The sequence below is a fragment of the Heterodontus francisci genome, chromosome 3 (genome assembly GCF_036365525.1).
Source record: "Heterodontus francisci isolate sHetFra1 chromosome 3, sHetFra1.hap1, whole genome shotgun sequence".
Taxonomy (NCBI): Eukaryota; Metazoa; Chordata; class Chondrichthyes; order Heterodontiformes; family Heterodontidae; genus Heterodontus; species Heterodontus francisci.
Genome location: NC_090373.1, coordinates 140,124,659 through 140,144,989, shown reverse-complemented (window position 1 = coordinate 140,144,989; position 20,331 = coordinate 140,124,659). Strand labels below are relative to the sequence as shown.

Sequence of the window (20,331 nt, the reverse complement as noted above, 5' to 3'; positions counted from 1 at the left end):
GGTTTATTTGGTGCATTTCCATCATTTTGGAGTCTACAATGAATGCAAGATTTGCATTTTTTGCATCTAAGAAGGACTTAACCGGTGCTCTATCTTAGTGAATGCAGTTTTGTTAATTGGGCATTCATTATTTTTCTTTATACTAGAAGACCTCCTGTGATAATGTGTGTGGTGAGTCAGAGGAAATGATGTTTTGTAACAGTTACTGTTTGTGCCATGAAAGGTATAATGTCAGGGTTGCTAACTTACTGCAATTGAACAATTCAAGTTCCATTTTTATTAAATTCTGGCGCTTTGAGGATCAAATTCTGTGTTCAATATCTGTACACACTGTAAATGTTTTTTTATTTACATTTTAAAAGCTGAGAATATAGAACCAAGGTGTTAGAGTTCCGAAGAAGGGTCACTGACCCGAAACGTTAACTCTGCTTCTCTTTCCACAGATGCTGCCAGACCTGCTGAGTGATTCCAGCATTTCTTGTTTTTGTTATAAGATGTAGCAGTTTGAGTTAGATATTTGATATTTAGCAGTAATGGGCAGGTGGACTGGGGTTAAGCTGAGCACAGGGTGGTCCTACACTTCAGCTTTGGCCACGATCCTGGGCTTTAGTAGAACTGGGTTGGAGCTGGTGGAGTTTGGCAGCAGGCATGAGAGAGGGGGGGAGGGTTATAGATTCTTAGTGTCTGTCATCAGGAAGGGCATGGGTCTGATATCGGGTGATGTTTGGCATCATAAGTCTGAGCACTGGTTTGTAGATTTTGAAGGCGTTGCTGCAAATATCAAATTTGGTATTGTGGTTCATTCCTGGAAATTTATACAAAAGCAAAATACTGCAGCTGCTGGAAATCCGTAATAAAAACGGAAAATGCTTAGCAGATCTGGCAGAATCTGTAGAGATCAACAGAGTTAACAGTTGAGGTCGCTGATCTTTCATCAGAACTAGGAAAAGTTGGAAATAGGTTTTGAGCAAGTGAAAGGAGGAGAGTGGGAAGGAGAACAAAAAGAAAGGTCTGTTGCAGGGTGGAGGGCAGGAGAGATTAAATGACAAAGAGTTTGATGGTGCCCTCTACCTCACCTCTTTTTCCAGTGTGGCTGTATCGGTGTTGTTTCCTGCCCCACCCTGAACTACAAAATTTCATCGACTTTGCTTCCAGTTTCCACCTTTCTCTCACCTTCACTTTGTTAATCGCTGACTCTTACCTTCTCTTCCATGTCTTCCCTGTTTGCATTTCTAGGGGTAGGCTATCAACCAATATTCATTATAAGCCCACTGACTCCCACGACTACCTTGACTACATTTCCTCACACCCTGCTTCCTGTAAGGACTCTATTCCATTCTCCCAGTTTCTCCGTCTCCTCCTCATCTGTTCAGACGATGCAGTCTTTTATACTGGCGCTTCCAATATTTCTTCCTTTTTCCTCAACTGAGGATTTCCCCCACCACCGTGGTTGGCAGTGCACTTGACCATGTCCGTTCTATTTCACGCACTTCTGCTCTCACCACTTCTCCCTCCCTTGCAGAACAATTGGGTTCTCCTTGTCACCTTCCGCCCCACCAGCCTCCATATTGAACAGATCATCCTTAACCATTTCTGCCACCTCCAGCATGATGCCACCACCAAATGTATCTTCCTCTCCCCTTACAACATTCAGAAGGGACTGTTCCCTCCGCAACACCTCAGAGACCCCAACACCCCCTACCTATCCTACACCACCTTTCCACGCAAGCACAGGACATGCAACACCTTCCCTTTTACCTCCTCCCTTCACACCGTCCAAGGCCCGGAACATTCCTTCCAGCTGAAACAACGACCTGCATGTACTTCCTTCAACTTAGTATACTGTATTCGCTGCTCACAATGTTTTGTTTAGTTTAGTTTAGAGATACAGCCCTGAAACAGGCCCTTCGGCCCATCGAGTCTGTGCCGACCATCAACCACCTATTTATACTAATCCTACACTAATCCCATATTCCTACCACATCCCCACCTGTCGCTATATTTCCCTACCTATACTAGGGGCAATTTATAATGGCCAGTTTACCTACCAACCTGCAAGTCTTTAGGCTGTGGGAGGAAACCGGAGCACCCGGAGAAAACTCACGCAGACACAGGGAGAACTTGCAAACTCCACACAGGCAGTACCCGGAATTGAACCCGGGTCGCTGGAGCTGTGAGGCTGCAGTGCTAACCACTGCGCCACTGTGCCGCCCAATGTTGGCTCTACATTGGTAAGGCCAAACGCAGGCACATTCAGTTTGTAAGCATGACCCCCAAGCTTCCAGTCACCTGTCATTTTAATTCTCCACCTTGCTCCCACTCTGACCTTTCTGTCCTTGACCTGCTGCAGCGTTCCAACGAAGCTCGATGCAAGCTTGTGAAACAGAACCTCATCTTTCCACTGGGCACTACAGCCTTCTGGACTCAACATTGAGTTCAACAAGTTTAGATCATAACCTTTGACCACATTTTGTTTCATTTTACTTTGCTGGTTTGTTTTTTCCCCTCATTACTTATTTACTTTGCTTTCGGACAGCAGCTACTTGGGATCCTGCTATTCACACCTCCTCTAGACACATCTTTTGTTTCTTTGCTATTTCATTATCACTCCTTGTGGCTTTGCATCATGAAACTTTTTGTCATTTAATCTCTCTTGCCTTTCACCCTATTGCAGACCTACCCTTTTGTTGTTCTTCCCACCCTCCCTGCTTTGACTTGCTCAAAACCGATTACATGTCCAACTATTCTTAGTTCTGATGAAAGGTCACAGACCTGAAACATTAACTGTTTCTCTCTCCACAGATGCTGCCAGACCTGCTGAGTATTTCTAGCATTTTCTTCCTGGAAATTTATCTATATTGGCCCCTGTCTGTCGCTTGCCCACTCCCACCCCACACTCGTTCTGTCTTTCAGTTTCTCACTTCACACACTCTTTCCCACTTCCTGTCACTGTGTTCTCCTTTTCTCCCTGATAACTAAACAGGTTTATTGTATTTTTTGCATTTTATTTCTTGGCTGGCAACTACCCAGATGGTTCCAGGGCTACTGATAATTAATGCGTTCAGTTTTGTTTATTGTTTGTTTTATTGTCCTTTTAATCATTTTTGAAGTATTTGTTGCCTTTCTCTTTGTGTATGTTGTAGTTTCTCCAGTGAAGACTGACAGTGAAAACTCTGTAGATATCTATGATGGCCTGGACACAGACGACCAAGGAGGTGGACAGTCTGCTTCACGTATGTTGAAAATAACAACATTCACTAATCTTTCAAACTAGTACAGTGCTTCCGGGTGGCTGTCTTGACGCACAGAATGGCACCTAAGCTTGCGCTTTTTATAGCTGCGTGCTGAGAGAATGGCTTCTGTTCTTTTGGCTGTGCTTGATCTTCATTAAGGAAAAGGCCAGACAATTCAGTACCGTGGCTTGCTAACACGATATGCACTTGGATAATTTAGTCACTAAACACAGCCAAGTGTTAAAAACAATTAACATATATAACAGATCTATTAATCAATAAACTAAGCCCTAAAATAGATATCACTTGTCAGACATCACAGGTGGCCATCCCCATATATGTGTTTGTGTTACAACTTGCTGCATGGTACCTCCATCTCACAAACTGACTTACTAATTTGAAGGACTTTTTGGTTGAGTAATCTACCAAATAATTCTAATTTTAACTAGCCTGCAACAGATGCAGAACAAAATGGCTTCTGATTATGGTTGCACCGTGTTTCCAAGGAAGACTGCATTCAGCATGTTGTTACCCTCTTTACCGCTAGAAAAATGCTGCTCTACTATGTCAACTTGTATCACAGGGTTAGACCACCTTTAAAATTAAATGTACCACAGGTCTTGAGGATCCAAGTGTCCAGAGGGAATTGGCAGTGAATCCTCAAATAGGTTACCAGAAACGCACATTTGAAGAGTAAAAACTATATTCAGGTGTCACTCCATCAAAGCTGAATCAGTGTAAGCACAATGCAGTGTAAATGACAAGCTTTCAACTTTTGGAGATAGTTAAGGAAATTTCCAAGGACTCTTGTTGACAAATCCTGGTCCTCTAGATTTTTTCCGACTGCCTACATTACGATAGAGTTTTATCTCAACAAAGTCCAGTGTATTTCTTTGAACCCTTGCACACTGCACACAACAAATAAAGAAAAAAACAAATGAAAAATAAAATTTTCATAAAAGAGCTCATAAACCTGAAAAAAAACAAGAGTGGAACAAGGAAGCAAGAAGAAAGTAGAAGAGACCACACTGATTTCATCTATTCACACCAACCAGGAGTGCAAAGCCGTGGAAGTACTTGCAGAATAATAAAGTAGATTTCAGTGTTGCAAATTGAGTTTTTTTTTAAATATTCCAGGATGGTACAAAGGGAGAGGAACAAATACCACATAACAGTGGGGAGAAGAGGTAATATCTGGGACCCACAGAAGAAACGGAACCCACAGTAAATCCTACGAGCTGTCATTAGCTGAGAAAATCAGTCCCCCAACCCCTCAGAATCCGGGGAACAGTGAAAACACTAACTTTAGTGATATCATGAAAACAAAGCCAGTAAGAAGGAAGGGAGAGGAGGTCACACGTTATGAGTCTTAACAGAAGTGCGATAATAAATTCAGGTGCTACCTTGGGTTACTTCTGGGAGCCAATCTAGATAACTAATTTAAATGTAGCCATTGCATTCTATAAGCTTTATTTTGAATAGTTGATTCTATATTTAGTGTTCAGATTTTATAATATTCTAGTGCATTTTAAATCTGTTAATGAGATTACATTTTCTTTTCTGTTTGCCTTGCATGCAAACCAGGAAAAGATACTAAAAAATTGATGATTTTACATGATTAAATTTTATCTTGTATAATGACAGAAGTCCCTATAAAACGTGTAACATTTCTTCAAGCCACTGACTGTACTTCTGATGAGGGCAATCTATGGAAATTGCTCTTGCATTGTGGAGTCTATCAGTAATGCACATGCATGGTTTGGTAAGTGTTTTAATGTTGTAATAGTGGTGCTGCAGAGCACTAGCAAGGCATGGTAGATTGGTAGCTTGCAGATCCATACCTGGCATCTACCACAAGCTTGGCTCAGTGGTTGTATTTGTGCCTTATGCCATGGGTTCAAGCCCCACTTCAGGAGTTGAGCACTTTACCTGGGATGGCACCTAGGTCCAATACTGAGGGAGTGCTACATTGTTGGATGCAACATTGAATCCTAGCACCGTCTGCATGTTCAAGTGTGTATACAAGATCCAATGCCTCTATTCAAAGGTAACCATAGAGTTCATTTGGTGTCCTGGTTCACTTTTCTTCAACTAACGCCAATTAAAGTGGTTGTCACTTATTTCATTTGCTGTTTGTGAGACTTTGCTGTTCTATTTTCGAACTGGTAATGTGCAGTGAGACATGATTAATCAATATCCTCATGGTAAAGGAGCCTCTAAGCGATCACAATAGAATAATATAATTTCACATTCAGTTTGAAGAGGAGCAGTGTGAGTCTAAGACGAGTATTCTTAAACCTAAATAAAGGTAATTATAAGGGTTTGAAGGCAGAGCTAGCTCAAGTAAACTGGGAAACTAGGCTAAAAGGTGGGACAATACAGATGCAGTGGCAGACTTTTAAAGAGATAGTTAATAACTCTCAGCAAAGGTTTATCCCAGTGAGAAGGATGCATCATCTGTGGCTAAATAAGGAAGTTAAGGATAATATCAAATTGAAAGAAACACTAAATCTGCAAAGATTAGTGGTAGGTCAGAAGATTGGACATATTTTAAAAACTAGCAAAGAGTGACTTAAAAAAAGAGGGCAAAATAGAGTATGAGAGAAAGCTAGCTAGTCATATAAAAACCAATACTGAGAGTTTCTACAAGTATTTAAATAAGAAAAGAGTAACTAATGCTACTGTTGGTCCTTGAGAGTGTGTCTGGGGAATTGATAATAGAAAACAAGGAAATGGCGGCGGCTTTGAACAGATATTTTGCGTGTCGTCACTCTAGAATAGTTAGAAAATCCAAAGATACTTGAAAATCAAGAGATGGAAGGGGCAGAGGAACTTAAAACAATCACTATCAGCAGGGAAAAGGTACTGGGATAACTATTAGACTTAAAGGCTGACAAGTCCCCAGGACCAGATGGCCTGCATCCTAGTGTCTTAAAGAAGTGACTGCAGAGATAGTAGAGGCATTGGTTATAATCTTCCAAAATTCCTTAGATTCTGGAAGGGACCTTGCAGATTGAAAATAGCAAATGCAACACCTTTATTCAAGGAAGGAGGGGGTCAGAAAGCAGGAAATTATAGGCCAGTTTGCCTAACATCTGTCATAGGAAGAATGTCACAATTTTATTAAGGAGGTTAATTAGGAAAATCATACTGGGATCAGACAGAGTCAACATGGTTTTGTGAAAGGGAAATAGTGTTTAACTAATTTATTAGGGTTCCTTGAGGAAGTAACAAGCAAGGTGGATAATAGGAAACTTGTAGCTGTAGTATATTTGGAGTTCCAAAAGGCATTTGATAAAGTGCCACATCAAAGGTTACTACACAAGATAAGTGCACATGGTGTAGGGGGTAACCTATTAGTATGGATAAAGGATTGGTTAGCTAACAGTAAGCAGAGAGTAGGGATAAATGGGTCATTTTTGGGGTGGCAAGCTGTTAATAGTGGAGTGACGCAGGTATCGGTGCAGGGGCCTCAACTATTTAAAATCTATATCAATGACTTGGACGAAGATGTATGGTAGCTAAACTTGCCAATGACACCAAGATAGGAAGGAAAGTAAGTTGTGAAGAGGAGGTAAAGCGTCTACAAAGGGGTATAGATAGTGTTAAGACCAGGTGAGAAAGGTGTCTAGAGGTTCCTCTCAGCCTTCACCTGGTCTTACTGTAACAGGATTTAATTTTAAACACACTGTTTTTAGCTCCCCCTTGGTGAATCCTTGTTCACTGTTTTCCAATTATAAGGTTTCTTAGGTTTCAAGACGATTACTGGTAGGTCAGCAGATTGGACATATTTTAAATTTATTAAACTTGAACTTAAACTCTATTTCGGTTGACGCCTATGGATACACGACGTGCCCGTGCTAGCATGCATACGCAATACACATTTGCAAATAGAGACAGAAAAGAGCAGAAGAAAAATAAAGTGGAAAAGTTTGAGACAATATCTGAAGAGTATTTGATACAGTTCTTTGAGCTCACTGTAGAGTCCTTGATTGTAGGTAGTTTTTGCTTTTTGTTGGGGCCCAGTATTATTCTTAAACCTTGTTCGCTGTAGAAGACTTCTCTTTTGGGGTTCATGTGTCTTCAGTAGATTCAGAGGCTTGTGAGAAAGAGATGGGAGCAGACAGGAGAGATCTCAGTCCAGGAGCAAACTGTCATTCTGCCCAAACACACTGTGGCTAGTTCAAAAAAACCTGGAACGGCCAATTAGTCATGTGACCAGCTGTTCCAACCAGTCCTGGTCCTTGTGGATTGCATCACCTCAGCAGGCCCCGGAATGCGCTTTCCCATCCTCTTACTGTCCGGTGATCCATTGTGAGGTGAATGCGTCAAGGAATGGTCCTTTGTCCTCCATCTGTTAATATGCAAATATTTCTCCAGCCACGGCTGATCTGTTGAAGTCGTTTTCTTTCTCCAGCAACAGTTCAAAATCAATGTGCCTCATTCTTAGTAGGTGGGGGCCTGCATGACGATAGGTTAAGTGAGTGGGCAAAATTTTGGCAGATGGAGTATAATGTGAACTTGTCCACTTTGGCAGAAAGAATGGAAAAGCAGTATACTATTTAAATGGAGAGAGATTGCAGTACTCGGTGGTATAGAGGGATCTGGGTGTGTCCTGGTACATGAATCACAAAAAGTTACTATGCAGGTACAGCAAGTGGTTAGGAAGACTAGCGGAATTTTGGCATTTATTGCAAAGGGAATTGAGTATAAAAGTAGGAAAGTTTTACTGCAGCTGTACAGAATCTTGGTGAGACCACATCTGGAGTACTGTGTACAGTTTTGGTCGCCCTGTTTGAAAAAGGATATAATTGCATTAGAAACAGTTCAGAGAAGGTTCATTCGACTTATTCCGGGGATGAAGGGCTTATCTTATGAAGAAAGGTTGAACAGGTTGGGCCTATACCCACTGGAGTTTAGAAAAATGAAAGGTGATCTTATTGAAACATAGATCCTGAAGGGACTTGATAGAGCGGATGTTTCCTCTTGTGGGGGAGACTAGAGCTAAGGAATGGGTTAAGAGTAAGAGGTATCACTTTAAAAACTGAGATGAGAAATTTTTTCACTCAGAGGGTCGTTAGTCTGTGGAATTCTCTTCCCCAGAAAGTAGTGGAGGCTGGGTCATTGAATTTATTCCAGGCTGAGTTGGATAGATTTTTGATAGACAACGGAGTCAAGGGTTATGGGGGCAGACAGGAAAGTAAAGTTGAGACTGCAACCAGATCATCTGTGATCTTATCAAATGGCGGAGCAGGCTCGAAGCGCCGAATGGGCTACTCCTGCTCCTAAGTCCTATGTTCCTGTGTTCAAATTGGCTGCCGCATCTGCTGCTGAAATAACACTTCAGAAGTAATACATTGGCTGTCAAGCACTTTGTAACTTCCTGAGGACATGAAAGATACTATTCAAATGCAAGCTGTTTATTTCTGATCTCAACGCTGCAGTGTAAGTACAGAATAGATGCCCATTCCGCATACTACCTTGCTGTCAATTTTAAAGGGACATTGCTGGAACCCTAGCGCCAGTTGCATTTTTGACTAGATGTCCCTTATAGCACAAGTAACATACCTTGAAGAGACAGTCTTGCCATTTTTAGAAGAAAAGAAACTTATTTTTCTAATTGATCAATGTCTAATGAGATTACTTGTTTTATTTGCAGGTGACACTGCAGGAAAGAGTAAACCTGCTAAGGATTGTTTTGATCTGTATGAGGAGATCCTCACTGAAGAGACAACTGCAAAAGAAATCTCCTTGAAAGAGGTACATGTTTGATGGTTGTAACACCATTGGATGCGGAGAAGGGCTGCTTATGAAATGAACATAGATGAATGGCAGCTTTGAAAAGACCGTTGGTCCATCAAGCCTGTACCATACTGCCAGTTTCCAGATCCTAGTCAGCTGTTAAATGTGCGAGCTGCATTTGTTTGAGCACCGACGGGTAAATGCCATTGGGAGTGACAGCCCAATCAGTTTTTGCAATCTCTTATTCTAGCCAGCACTATTTCCACATTTTCTTTGACACAGTTTTAGAATCAGCTGTGTGAAATGTAATAAACTCAGCATTTCTTGTGTAGTGAAGACTGAAGCAAATTAGACATTTAAGTAGCCTTTGGAGTAGTCAATTTCAATCTGTCCTGAGGAACTTTTCAGTTTCCCTGTATTAGATTAGATTTTAGATTAGAGATACAGCACTGAAACAGGCCCTTCGGCCCACCGAGTCATTTATACTAATCGTACACTAATCCCATATTCCTACCAAACATCCCCACCTGTCCCTATATTTCCCTACCACCTACCTATACTAGTGACAATTTATAATGGCCAATTTACCTATCAACCTGCAAGTCTTTTGGCTTGTGGGAGGAAACCGGAGCACCCGGAGAAAACCCACGCAGACACAGGGAGAACTTGCAAACTCCACACAGGCAGTACCCGGAATTATTTCAATGGTCCTATGGATCTGACGTAGCTTTTAAAAAAAACTTTTAAATTCCTGTCGCAACAACTCACTGTCATCTTCTCCCATGTAATGTTGGTTAGCCTTATAGTATCTTCTGTTACCTTTCAATACCTATCCACTTTCTCCTGCAAATTGTTTTTTTTTAAGTCCATAATAGTACATATGAACATACAAATTAGGAGCAGGAGTAAGCCACTCGGCCCCTCAAGCCTGCTCCGCCATTCAATAAGATCATAGCTGATCTGATTGTAACCTCAACTCCACATTCCCACCTACCCCTCAATAACCTTTCACCCCCTTGCTTATCTAGAATCTATCTACCTCTGCCTTAAAAATGTTCAAAGACTCTGCTTCTAGTGCCTTTTGAGGAAGAGAGGTCCAAGGACTCACGACCCTCAGAGAAAAGAATTTCTCCTGATCTCTGTCTTAAATGGGCGACCTCTTATTTTTAAACAGTGACCCCTAGTTCTAGATTCTTCCACAAGGGTAAACATCCTTCCCACATCCACCCTGTCAAGACCCCGCAGGATTTATATCTTTCAATCAAGTCAGCTCTTATTCTTCTAAACTCCAGCAGTTACAAGCCTAGCCTGTCCAAGCTTTCCACATAAGGCAACCCACCCATTCCAGGTATTAGCCTAGCAAACCTTCTCTGAACTGCTTTCAATTCATTTACATCCTTCCTTAAATAAGAAGACCAGTACACAGTACTCCAGATGTGGTCTCACCAATGCCCTGTATAACTGAAGCATAACCTCCCTACTTTTGTATTCAATTCCCCTTGCAATAAACAACATTCTATTAGCTTTCCTAATTACGTGCTGTACCTGCATACTAACCTTTTGCGATTCATGCACTAGGGCACCCATATCCCTCTGCATCTCAGAGCTCTGCAATCTCTCACCATTTAGATAATATGCTTTTTTATTCTTCCTGCCAAAATGCACAATTTCGCATTTTCCCACATTATACTCCCATTTGCCAGACCTTTGCCCACTCACTTAATCTATCTATATATCTCTTTGTAGCCACCTTATGTCCTCTTCAGAACCTACTTTCCTACCTACCTACCAGTTCCGAAGAAGGGTCACTGACCCGAAACGTTAACTCTGCTTCTCTCTCCACAGATGCTGCCAGACCTGCTGAGTATTTCCAGCATTTCTTGTTTTAATTTCAGATTTCCAGCATTCGCAGTATTTTGCTTTTATTCCTACCTATCTTAGTGTCCTCAGCAAATTTGCAACCATACCTTTGGCCCCTTCATCCAAGTCATTTATATAAATTGTAGAAAGTTGAGACCCCAGCACTGATCCCTGTGGCACACTACTCATTACATTTTGCCAACCAGAAAATGACCCATTTATTCCTACTCTTTTTCCTGTTAGCTAGCCAATCTTCTATCCATGCCAAAATGTTACCCCCTACACCATGAGCTTTTATTTTCTGCAATAACCTTTGACGTGGCACCTTATTAAATGTCTCTGGAAATCTAAGTACAGTACCTCCACTGGTTCCCCTTTATCCACAGCACGTTACTTCTACAGAGAACTCCAATAATCTGGTTAAACATGATTTCCCTTTCACAAAACCATGTTGACTCTGCCTGATTACCTGATTTTTTTCTAAGTACCCTGCTATAACGTCTTTAATAATAGCTTCTAACATGTTCCCTATTACAGATGTTAATCTAACTGGCCTGTAGTGTCCTGCTTTCTGTCTCCTTCCCTTTTTAAATAAAGGAGTTACGTTGGCTATTTTCCAATCTAATGGAACCCTCCCCGAATCTAGGGAATTTTGGAAAATTAAAACCAACGCATCAACTATCTCACTAGCCACTTCTTTTAAGACCCTAGGATGAAGTCCATCAGGATCTGGGGACTTGTCAGCCTGCAGGTCCAACAATTTGCTCAGTACCACTTCCCTGTTGATTGTAATTTTCTTGAGTTCCTCCCTCCCTTCCATTTCCTGATTTACAGCAATTTCCAGGATGTTACTTGTATCCTCTATAGTGAAGACCAATGCAAAATACCTGTTCAATTCATCTTCCATCTCCTTATTTTCCCTTATTAATTTCCCCAGACACACTTTCTATCAGACCAATGCTCATTTTAACTCTCCTTTTTTAAATATCCATAGAAACTCTTACTATGTGTCTTTATATTTCTAGCCTACTTTCTCTTGTACTCCAGTTTTTCCCTCATTAATCTTTTAGTCATTCTTTGCTGCTTTTTATATTCTGTCCAATCTTCTGACCTGCCACCCATCTTTGCGCAACTGTATGCTTTTTCTGTACATTTAATACTACCTTTAACTGTTTTAGTTAACCACGGATGGTGGGTCCTCCCCTTGGAATTTTTCTTTCATGTTGAAATGTATCTATTCTGTGTATTCTGAAATATCCCCTTAAATGTCTGCCACTGCATCCCTATTGACCTATCCCTTAACCTACTTTGCCAGTTCACTTTTACACTGTATTTCTGTTTGTGTCTGATTTGTCCTGGCATATTAACTGCTAACAAATTTGACAGCTAAGTGTGAGTGATGGATGAAAAGATCAGCCTTTAGACAGACATGCTGTGTAATTATTTTTTTTGTTGTGACAGTTCCAGCAAAAATCCATAGAAAGAGAAAGAAAAGTTGAAGAGTTGCTACAGAAACTACATGAAGTACAAACCCAGGTAATTGATGCACATTCTCACTGTTCAGCTATGACCTATGAATTATCTCACAGGTTTTTTTCCCATTCAGCCTCTGCATGAGCATCTGGTATTAGAATTCAAAAGGCATTCTGGAAAATTTTTTCATTTGCTCATAGCACATGGGCAACACTGGCAAGGCTGCATTTATTGTCCAACCCTAATTGCCCTGAGAATGTGATAGTGGGCCTTGAATTGCTGCAGTCCTTGTGGGGATAGTGCTCTCATCATGGAGTTATGTTGAGAATCTCAGGATTTTGACCGAACTGCAGTAAAGGAACAGCAATTCATATCCCACGTCAGTATGGAGTGTGGCTTGGAAGTGGTGGTAATCCCATAATATCGTTGCTCTCTTCCATCTTGGCAGTAGAGGTTCTTAGACAGTGATATAATAAAAGCAAAATACTGCAGATGCTGGAAATCTGAAATAAAAACGAAAACTGCTGGAAATACTCAGCAGGCCCAGCAGCATCTGTGGAGAGAGAAGCAGAGTTAACGTTTCAGGTCAGTGACCTTTCATCAGAACTAGCAAAGGTTAGAAATGTAATAGGTTTTAAGCAAATAAAACAGGGGTGGGGAAAAAGATAACAAAAGGAAAGGTGTTGATAGGACAGAGAGTCACAGAGGATAACTGACCAGAAGGTCATGGAGCAAAGGGTGTGTTAATGGTGTGGTGAAAGACAAAGCGTTAGCGTAGAGAGGGTGTTAAATGATAGAATAATGAACAGCCCTGACCAAAAGCACAAGCATGAAAAAAACAGTGGGCATGAACATGGTAAAAAAAAAAAGAATGATGAAACAAGCTAAAATAAAATAAAAATAAAAAAGGGGGGTCAATCATGCTCTGAAATTATTGAACTCAATGTTCAGTCCTGCAGGCTGAAGTGTGCCTAATCGGTAAATGAGATGCTGTTGCTCGAGCTTGCATTGATGTTCACTGGAGCACTGCAGCAAGCCCAAGACAGAAATGTGGGCATGAGAGCAGGGTGTGTGTGTTGAAATGGGAAGCGACAGGAAGCTTGGGGCCATGTTTTCGGACTGAGCGAAGGTGTTCTGCAAAGCGGCCACCCAATCTGTGTTTGGTCTCCCCATTGTAGAGGAGACCCCATTGTGAGCAGCAAATACAGTATACTAAATTGAAAGAAGTACAAGTAAATCGCTGCTTCAGCTGAAAGGAGTGTTTGGGGCCTTGGATAGTGAGAGAGGAGGTAAAGGGGCAGGTTTTACACCTCCTGCGATTGCATGGGAAGCTGCCGCGGGAAGGGGACGAGGTGTCTGGCATAATGGAGGAGTGGACCAGAGTGTTGCGGAGGAAACGATCCCTTCAGAATGCTGACCGGGGAGGGGAAGATGTGCTTGGTAGTGGCATCATGCTGGACGTGGCAGAAATGACGGAGGATGATCCTTTGGATGTGGAGGCTGGTGGGGTGGAAACTGAGGACAAGGGGAACCCTGTCGTGGTTCTGGGAGGGAGGGGAAGGGGTGAGGGTAGAGGTGTGGGAAATGGGCCGGACACGGTTGAGGGCCCTGTCAACCATAGTGGGGAGGAATCCTCGGTTAAGGAAAAAGGAAGACATATCAGAAGTGCTGTTGTGGATGATTGCATCATCAGAGCAGATGCGTTGCAGACGGAGAAACTGGGAGAATGGAATAGAGTCCTTACAGGAGGCAGGGTGTGAAGAAGTGTAGTCGAGGTAACTGTGGGAGTTGGTGGGCTTATAATGAATATTTATAGACAGCCTATCCCCAGAGATGGAGACAGAGAAGCCGAGGAAGGGAAGTGTCAGAGATGGGCCATGTAAAGGTGAGAGAAGGGTGGAAATTGGAAGCAAAGTTGAAGTTTTCCAGTTCGGGACGGGAGCAGGAAAAGGCACTGATACAGTCATCAATGTACTGGAAAAAGAGTTGGGGGAGGGGGCCTGAGTACGACTGGAACAAGGAATGTTCAACATATCCCACAAAAAGACAGGCATAACTAGGACCCATGCGGGTACGCCTTTTACTTTAGAAAGTGAGTGGAGTTGAAGGAGAAGTTGTTCAATGTGAGAACAAGTTCAGCCAGGTGGAGGACAGAAGTGAAATAAACCATGCCATAGGCAGTAAAGTCACAAATTGGACCAATAGAATAGTCTGTCCATTCTGTTTCTTCCCAGAACTCCAGTCTGTCGAATGAAAACACCCAGCTGAAGAAGAATATATCAGCACTTATAAAAACAGCTCGTCTGGAAATTGTCCGCAAGGATGAAGAAATTAATCGGCTGAACAGAAGGTAAAATAGTCAAGATATTGAGATCAAATTCAAATGAAAGGTTTTGTTTGTGTGCTTCATTTGTATGCTTGAACTATTAATTTTAAAGGCATATGGCTACAACCTGTCTTCATATTGAGGTTACCCTCCATCATGTTGTGTGGCACTATCACCGTGCTAAATGGGATAGAATTTGAACAGATCTAGCAACACAAAACTGGGCATCCATGAGGCACTGTGGGCCACCAGCAGCAACAGAATTGTACTCATCCACCATCAGTAACCTCATGGCCCGGCATATCCCCCACTCTCGCATTACTATCAAGCCAGGAGACCAACCCTGGTTCAATGAAGAGTGCAGGAGGGCATGCCAGGAGCAGCACCAGACAGACCTCAAAATGAGGTTTAAACCTGGTGAAGCTACAACCCAGGACTACTTGCATGCCAAACAGTGTACGCATGCGATAGACAGAACTAAGCGATCCCACAACCAACGAATCAGATCTAAACTGCAGTCCTGCCACATCCAGTCATGAATGGTGGTGGGCAATTAAACAACTAACAGGAGGAGGTGGCTCCACAAATATCTCCATCCTCAATGATGGGGGAACCCAGCACATCAGTGCAAAAGATAAGGCTGAAGCATTTGCAACAATCTTCAGCCAGAAGTGCCAAGTGGATGATCCATTTCGGCCTCCTCCTGAAGTCCCCAGCATCACAGATGCCAGTCTTCAGCCAATTCGATTCTTCATCTGATGAAAGGTCACAGACCTGAAACGTTAACTCTGTTTCTCTCTCCACAGATGCTACCTGACCTGCTGAGTATTTCCAGCACTTCCTGTTTTTAAATCTAAAAGTTATTTGGTTCAATGAAATTGCACACTTTTAAACTTTCGGGAGGCTTCTGAGCTTAATTGCTTCGATTGCTGACAAAATGTGTGTTTGGACCAACCTGTTGTACTGCAGAACTAACCCAATGAACCATTGATTACAATGGCATGAATGGCCTGTTTCCCTGCCACCCCCTCCCCATCTTGCCTGTCAGTGGGAACTAACATCAGAGGGCAAACCTTGTTTAACAATGTGGTTAAGTATATTGTGTGCTTCACCTGAGTCAAACATCTTTAAATGGGCCTAGGTAGCAGAGCAGTCATGTAAGTGCACTTTACTGATGGTTACATTCGGCAAAGAGGAAAGTGTAAACTGTCAGATGCTTGCATCAAACTGTGTTTATAGTTATCTGACAGATGTTACTGCAAAGTGGAAACCTGATTTTTTTTTTTCTTGCACTTTTCACACTTCCTTACGGTGTTTGCTTCTTCCTTTGCACTTGTTTTACAGACATCAGGTGCTCTCAAACACCTTGCTCAGATGGCCAGTATTCATGGTTGACCCTTGAGTCTGTTGGCAAGCTCTTTAACCACAGGAGGCGTTATTGCTGGTTGTGAACGTATCTGAGCCTGGAATTCGCAGGCAGATGCTTGCAGCAGAGATTGATGAATAATAATGAGCATTAGAACCCTGGTGCTTGTACATTGCCCACCTTTCCAACCCAGAGACATGTGGCACTCCTGGCATTCTCACCATCACTACCACTCCAGCTGATATGCTAATAGTGCAGACCAGGATCGAACATAGGACCTTCCTGGTTAGTAGGTTTCATTCGCTCACTTGATAGCCTAGTGAATCATCAGAGGAGGTGGTGGCAAAAGTGATGATGGCCAGTAGACCCGTAAATAAGCAGTCTTTGAGGTATGTGCTATTGACACAACAGAACTGCTGTGTCAACCCTGTTCACAGGAAGCATAATGGGTTTCTACACCTTAGCTAATGTTAAAATTATGTGTGATTGTTACCCCTCTATTTTTTTGTGTATCAGTAATGTGAAGCATTGCCTGTAAAAATATAGTTTCTCTCTTTTTCCAATCAGACAATCAATGAATTGGATTGGAAAACCAGGACTTCATCGTTACCATAATCAGTCCCATCATCCGCCTGGGTCATTCAATGTTCCAACTATGCCACAGACTGATGACAAATATCCCAGTCCTATTCTTCCATGTCCACCCAGACCTGCAAATATTGAACGCTGCGAGCTGACTGCTCATTTAAACGAAGCGAGAGATTGTTTCCAAGATGGGGCACTGAGAGATGCAACTAAAATTTTAGAACCAAAGAGACAATGTAATTTACAAAAATCTCTTTCCAACCCCCATCCACTCCTATGCGGAGAATCTTCTAGTAAGTCTTACCCACATACAGATAAAGAACCGTCCCATCGACAAAATGTAGTGACGGATAAAGCAATACTTTTTTCTTGTGACGAAAGAAGAAGAGTTGAGAAAATAAATGGTGAGCATTTTGGTAAACATGTAAGTGCTGAAAAGTTGAACAGTTCTATCGCTGAGCTGTCAAGCACTCGAAATAAGAATAAAGAACTCAATTTTCCAGAAAAGATTGATAGAGTTGAACAAACTCCTCGAAGCGCAAGGCCACATTCAGAATTGAGAGGCCCAGGTCGGCACAGTCCAGAAAATAGTGACAAGATTAAGTATCGCTTTAGTCAGGATACACTTGTCACTTGTTCAAAAGATAGTCCAGATATAAGAGACAAGAGGAACCATGCTGAAAAGGAGGAGAGACATAAAGAGAAAGATACAAGAAGAAGTGACCCCAGGGAGAGAGAACTGAAAATGGACAGAAAAAAAGACCAGAGAAATAATCGAGAAGATGGCAAAGATAAGCAAAGAAATGACAAATTGAGAAGTCGGCCAAATGAAAAGGAAAGAGAACCAGAGAGGTGGCGATTGGAAAAAACTAGAGATCATTCCAAATTGACAGATCCTGCAAGCCCTCGAAAAAGCTCTAGACAAAACACTTGCACGGTAGTGGAGCACATTGCTGGAGAAAGAAGAGAACGGAAGATTGAGAGCAAGAACTCAGCAAAGGAGAGGAGCACTGAGGATAGCAGAGACCGAAGAAGTAAGCATTCAAATTGGAAAGTGCATGATGATGTCTCCAAGGACAGTGCTAAACAAAATGGTAAAAATGACGACAGGAGCCTAAAAAAAGGTGAAAGCAGAAAGGAGGAAAAGGGTAAATCTGAGCACAAAGATCGAAGAGACCGCAGCATTAGCAGACGTTCTTCAAAGGATGTAGGTTACTGTGTTAAGAGAGACGAGCAGCATCGTGGTGAAAAAGGCAAAACTAGATTATCTGAGAGTAATAAAAGGATGATAGAAATACCTTGTGCAAATGAAGTGCAGAAGAGAGCAGAAGAAACAGTACATGGTAATAGCACGGCTAACGTGCCAACGCCAACAGATAAACAAAACTCAATAAGAGACACTGATCCCAAATTGCAGTTCATGGAAACATTGCAGCTTACTGTTTCTCCTGTGAAAAGGTCATCCACTGTTCTGTGTGAAGTAGGTGATGAAATGCAGTTCAGCAAGCTGCTCAGTGAGGATGAGGTGGTGGGGTTTGCTGAAAGAACAGCCTCTGCATCTGAGGAAGCCGGCTTAAATTTTGAGAGAATTTCTAACAAATCTGATGAAGCTCCAGCAATGAACACGAGCTGTAAATCCACTGAGTCGCCAGTGGGAGAATTTGAGAGTCACGCCCCTCAAGGCAGTCAGAAACCCTCTGCACTTGAAATGGTGCAGTCTCCCCAACTTGTAGAGGGGGAAGGCTGTCAAGTTATTTTGGTGGAAGATGCTCCTCCCCAGGCTATGGAATCTGACTGCACTGTGGATGACTCCGAAAAGTTAGCTCCAATAGTTGTAGAGACCATGGGAACTGTAGAAGTGATCAGTGAGGCAATTTATGAAGTGACTGAAAGTTCAGTGCCACTCATGGAAATTAATAGCACTGAAACTGAAGAGCACGCAGAATCTCTAAGAAGCCCTTCAGAAGTCAATAATGAGTACGTCGGTGAAATGAATGAAAAATCTCCACAGCTTACGGAAGCTGACTGCATTACCGTTGATGGACAGAGTGGGAGTTCAGATTGCCCAATGGAAATTAACAGTACATTCAAAAATGAGAAGATTGTCTCTCTCAGCGTTGATGGAAAACCTGAAGATTCGGGGCAATCTGTGGATGTCAGTGCGGCAGCTGTTGAAGAATGGACTGGGAATTCAGAACCAGATTTTACTGGCTTTGAACTGCAGCCACCATATGGAAGTGCGGTAGATTCTTCAGCAACTGTCACCAAAACACCTGTTAAAAATTTTGGCATACCAGATGACCAGGAAGAAAGCTCCATTCAGAGCATTGATTTCACCTATATAGGGTGCATACCGGAACCAATCAGTCCATTAACCAGTCCTTTACGTCCTGTTAGACCCTCAACATTGGAGAGCTCGGGTATACAAGCAGAGAGGGACGTTGACCAAAAAGGTAAATGTGTTTTTTTAATGTACATAAAATTGTTGGAAGGATTTCTTCCATACATAATTGTGGGTTGGCAGGATTAAAATGAAGATATTTTTAATAAAATGGATACAAATGCAAAACAGTTGGCACTGTGTACAGCTAACCCCAACCTGTTCCTATGAATGAAAAGGTAAGTGACATTTGTTAATATCCCATGAAATATTTTGCTTTATTTAGCTGCTGGGTGTACAGTTGCGTGTGGCATGGTCAGCACGTCCGCATGTCTGCAATTGGCCAGATGCATTGTCCTAGTCTCCGAATAAAGCCCTTTGATTTCACAAATTGATTTTAGTCCCGTTCCTTTATTTTGCTTCCTTTTCTTCTTTGTTTCTTTGGTCACCCATGATGCCAGTGATGAGGGTCTTCAGTTATATGGGGAGATTAGAGCGTCTGGAATTGTTCTCACAACAGAAAAGCTTAAGGGATATTTAATAGAGGTTTTCGAAATTGAGGGGAGTTTGATAAAGTAGATAGGGAGAAGCTGTTTCCAATGGTAAGGGAGTCAATAACCATAGGACACTGATTTAAGATAATTTTTTTTTAAATGCCCTAGTGTTGGATCCCATTAGTTACACAAAGTGAGACGAAGTCCGACTGTAACTTTAAGAAACTTTATTGCAGTAATTCTTGGTTACATCATCAGCAAAGCAAACAACAACAACACCTGGGCTCTTCTCTCCCTTTTTGAGCAGGGAAATCAAGCCTTTCTTATAGTTCTTCATACACATCAGTGACACCCCCTTTATGTTCCCAATTGGTTTACAAACTCTGCAGTTTCTTGGTGTCATGGCCTGATTGGGGTACTGTCTTTTCACCTTCCCCTCTAGCAGTTTCTCATCCCCCCTATCTCCTTGGACCGTTAGGCTGATTGCTGGACAATAGGCTACTATGAAGCAGCTTGCAGCTGTCCTGTTAGTTTTTGCTTTGTTAGTCTACTTCTATTGATAAGCTGTCTGTGCAGCCCTGAAACTATGAAGTCAATTCTGATAAGCTGTCTCTGCAGCTCCGAGGTTAGTTTGTTAGTAGTACATGATTGATTAATTATTTCACCTTAAATGTCCCCATATTATTCTGTCCCCACACCTAGGGAGGAGATGACTTTTTTACTCGGTATGGTATGACCTGGAATGCATTACCTGAAAGGGTGGTGGAAGCAGGTTCATTCGTAACTTTCAAAAGGAAATTGGATAAATATTCAAAGGAAAAATTTAGTGCTGTATGGTAAGAGTAGGGGAGTAGGACAAATGGAACCTTTTC

General features: G+C 42.0%; 1 protein-coding gene across 6 annotated transcripts in view; it reads left to right on the top strand.

Annotated features, from left to right (window-relative positions):
• The window catches only part of casp8ap2 (caspase 8 associated protein 2), a 51,113-nt gene that overhangs the window by 14,668 nt on the left and 16,114 nt on the right, over positions 1 to 20,331 (top strand). For 2 of the 6 annotated variants that reach the window (XM_068026487.1, XM_068026495.1), the window contains exons 3-7: positions 3,144 to 3,233; positions 8,893 to 8,993; positions 12,297 to 12,371; positions 14,543 to 14,658; positions 16,568 to 19,038. In XM_068026487.1, coding sequence (XP_067882588.1) covers positions 3,144 to 3,233; positions 8,893 to 8,993; positions 12,297 to 12,371; positions 14,543 to 14,658; positions 16,568 to 19,038 — 2,853 coding nt within the window. The other 4 variants (XM_068026501.1, XM_068026502.1, XM_068026504.1 and 1 more) reach the window with 4 other exon arrangements.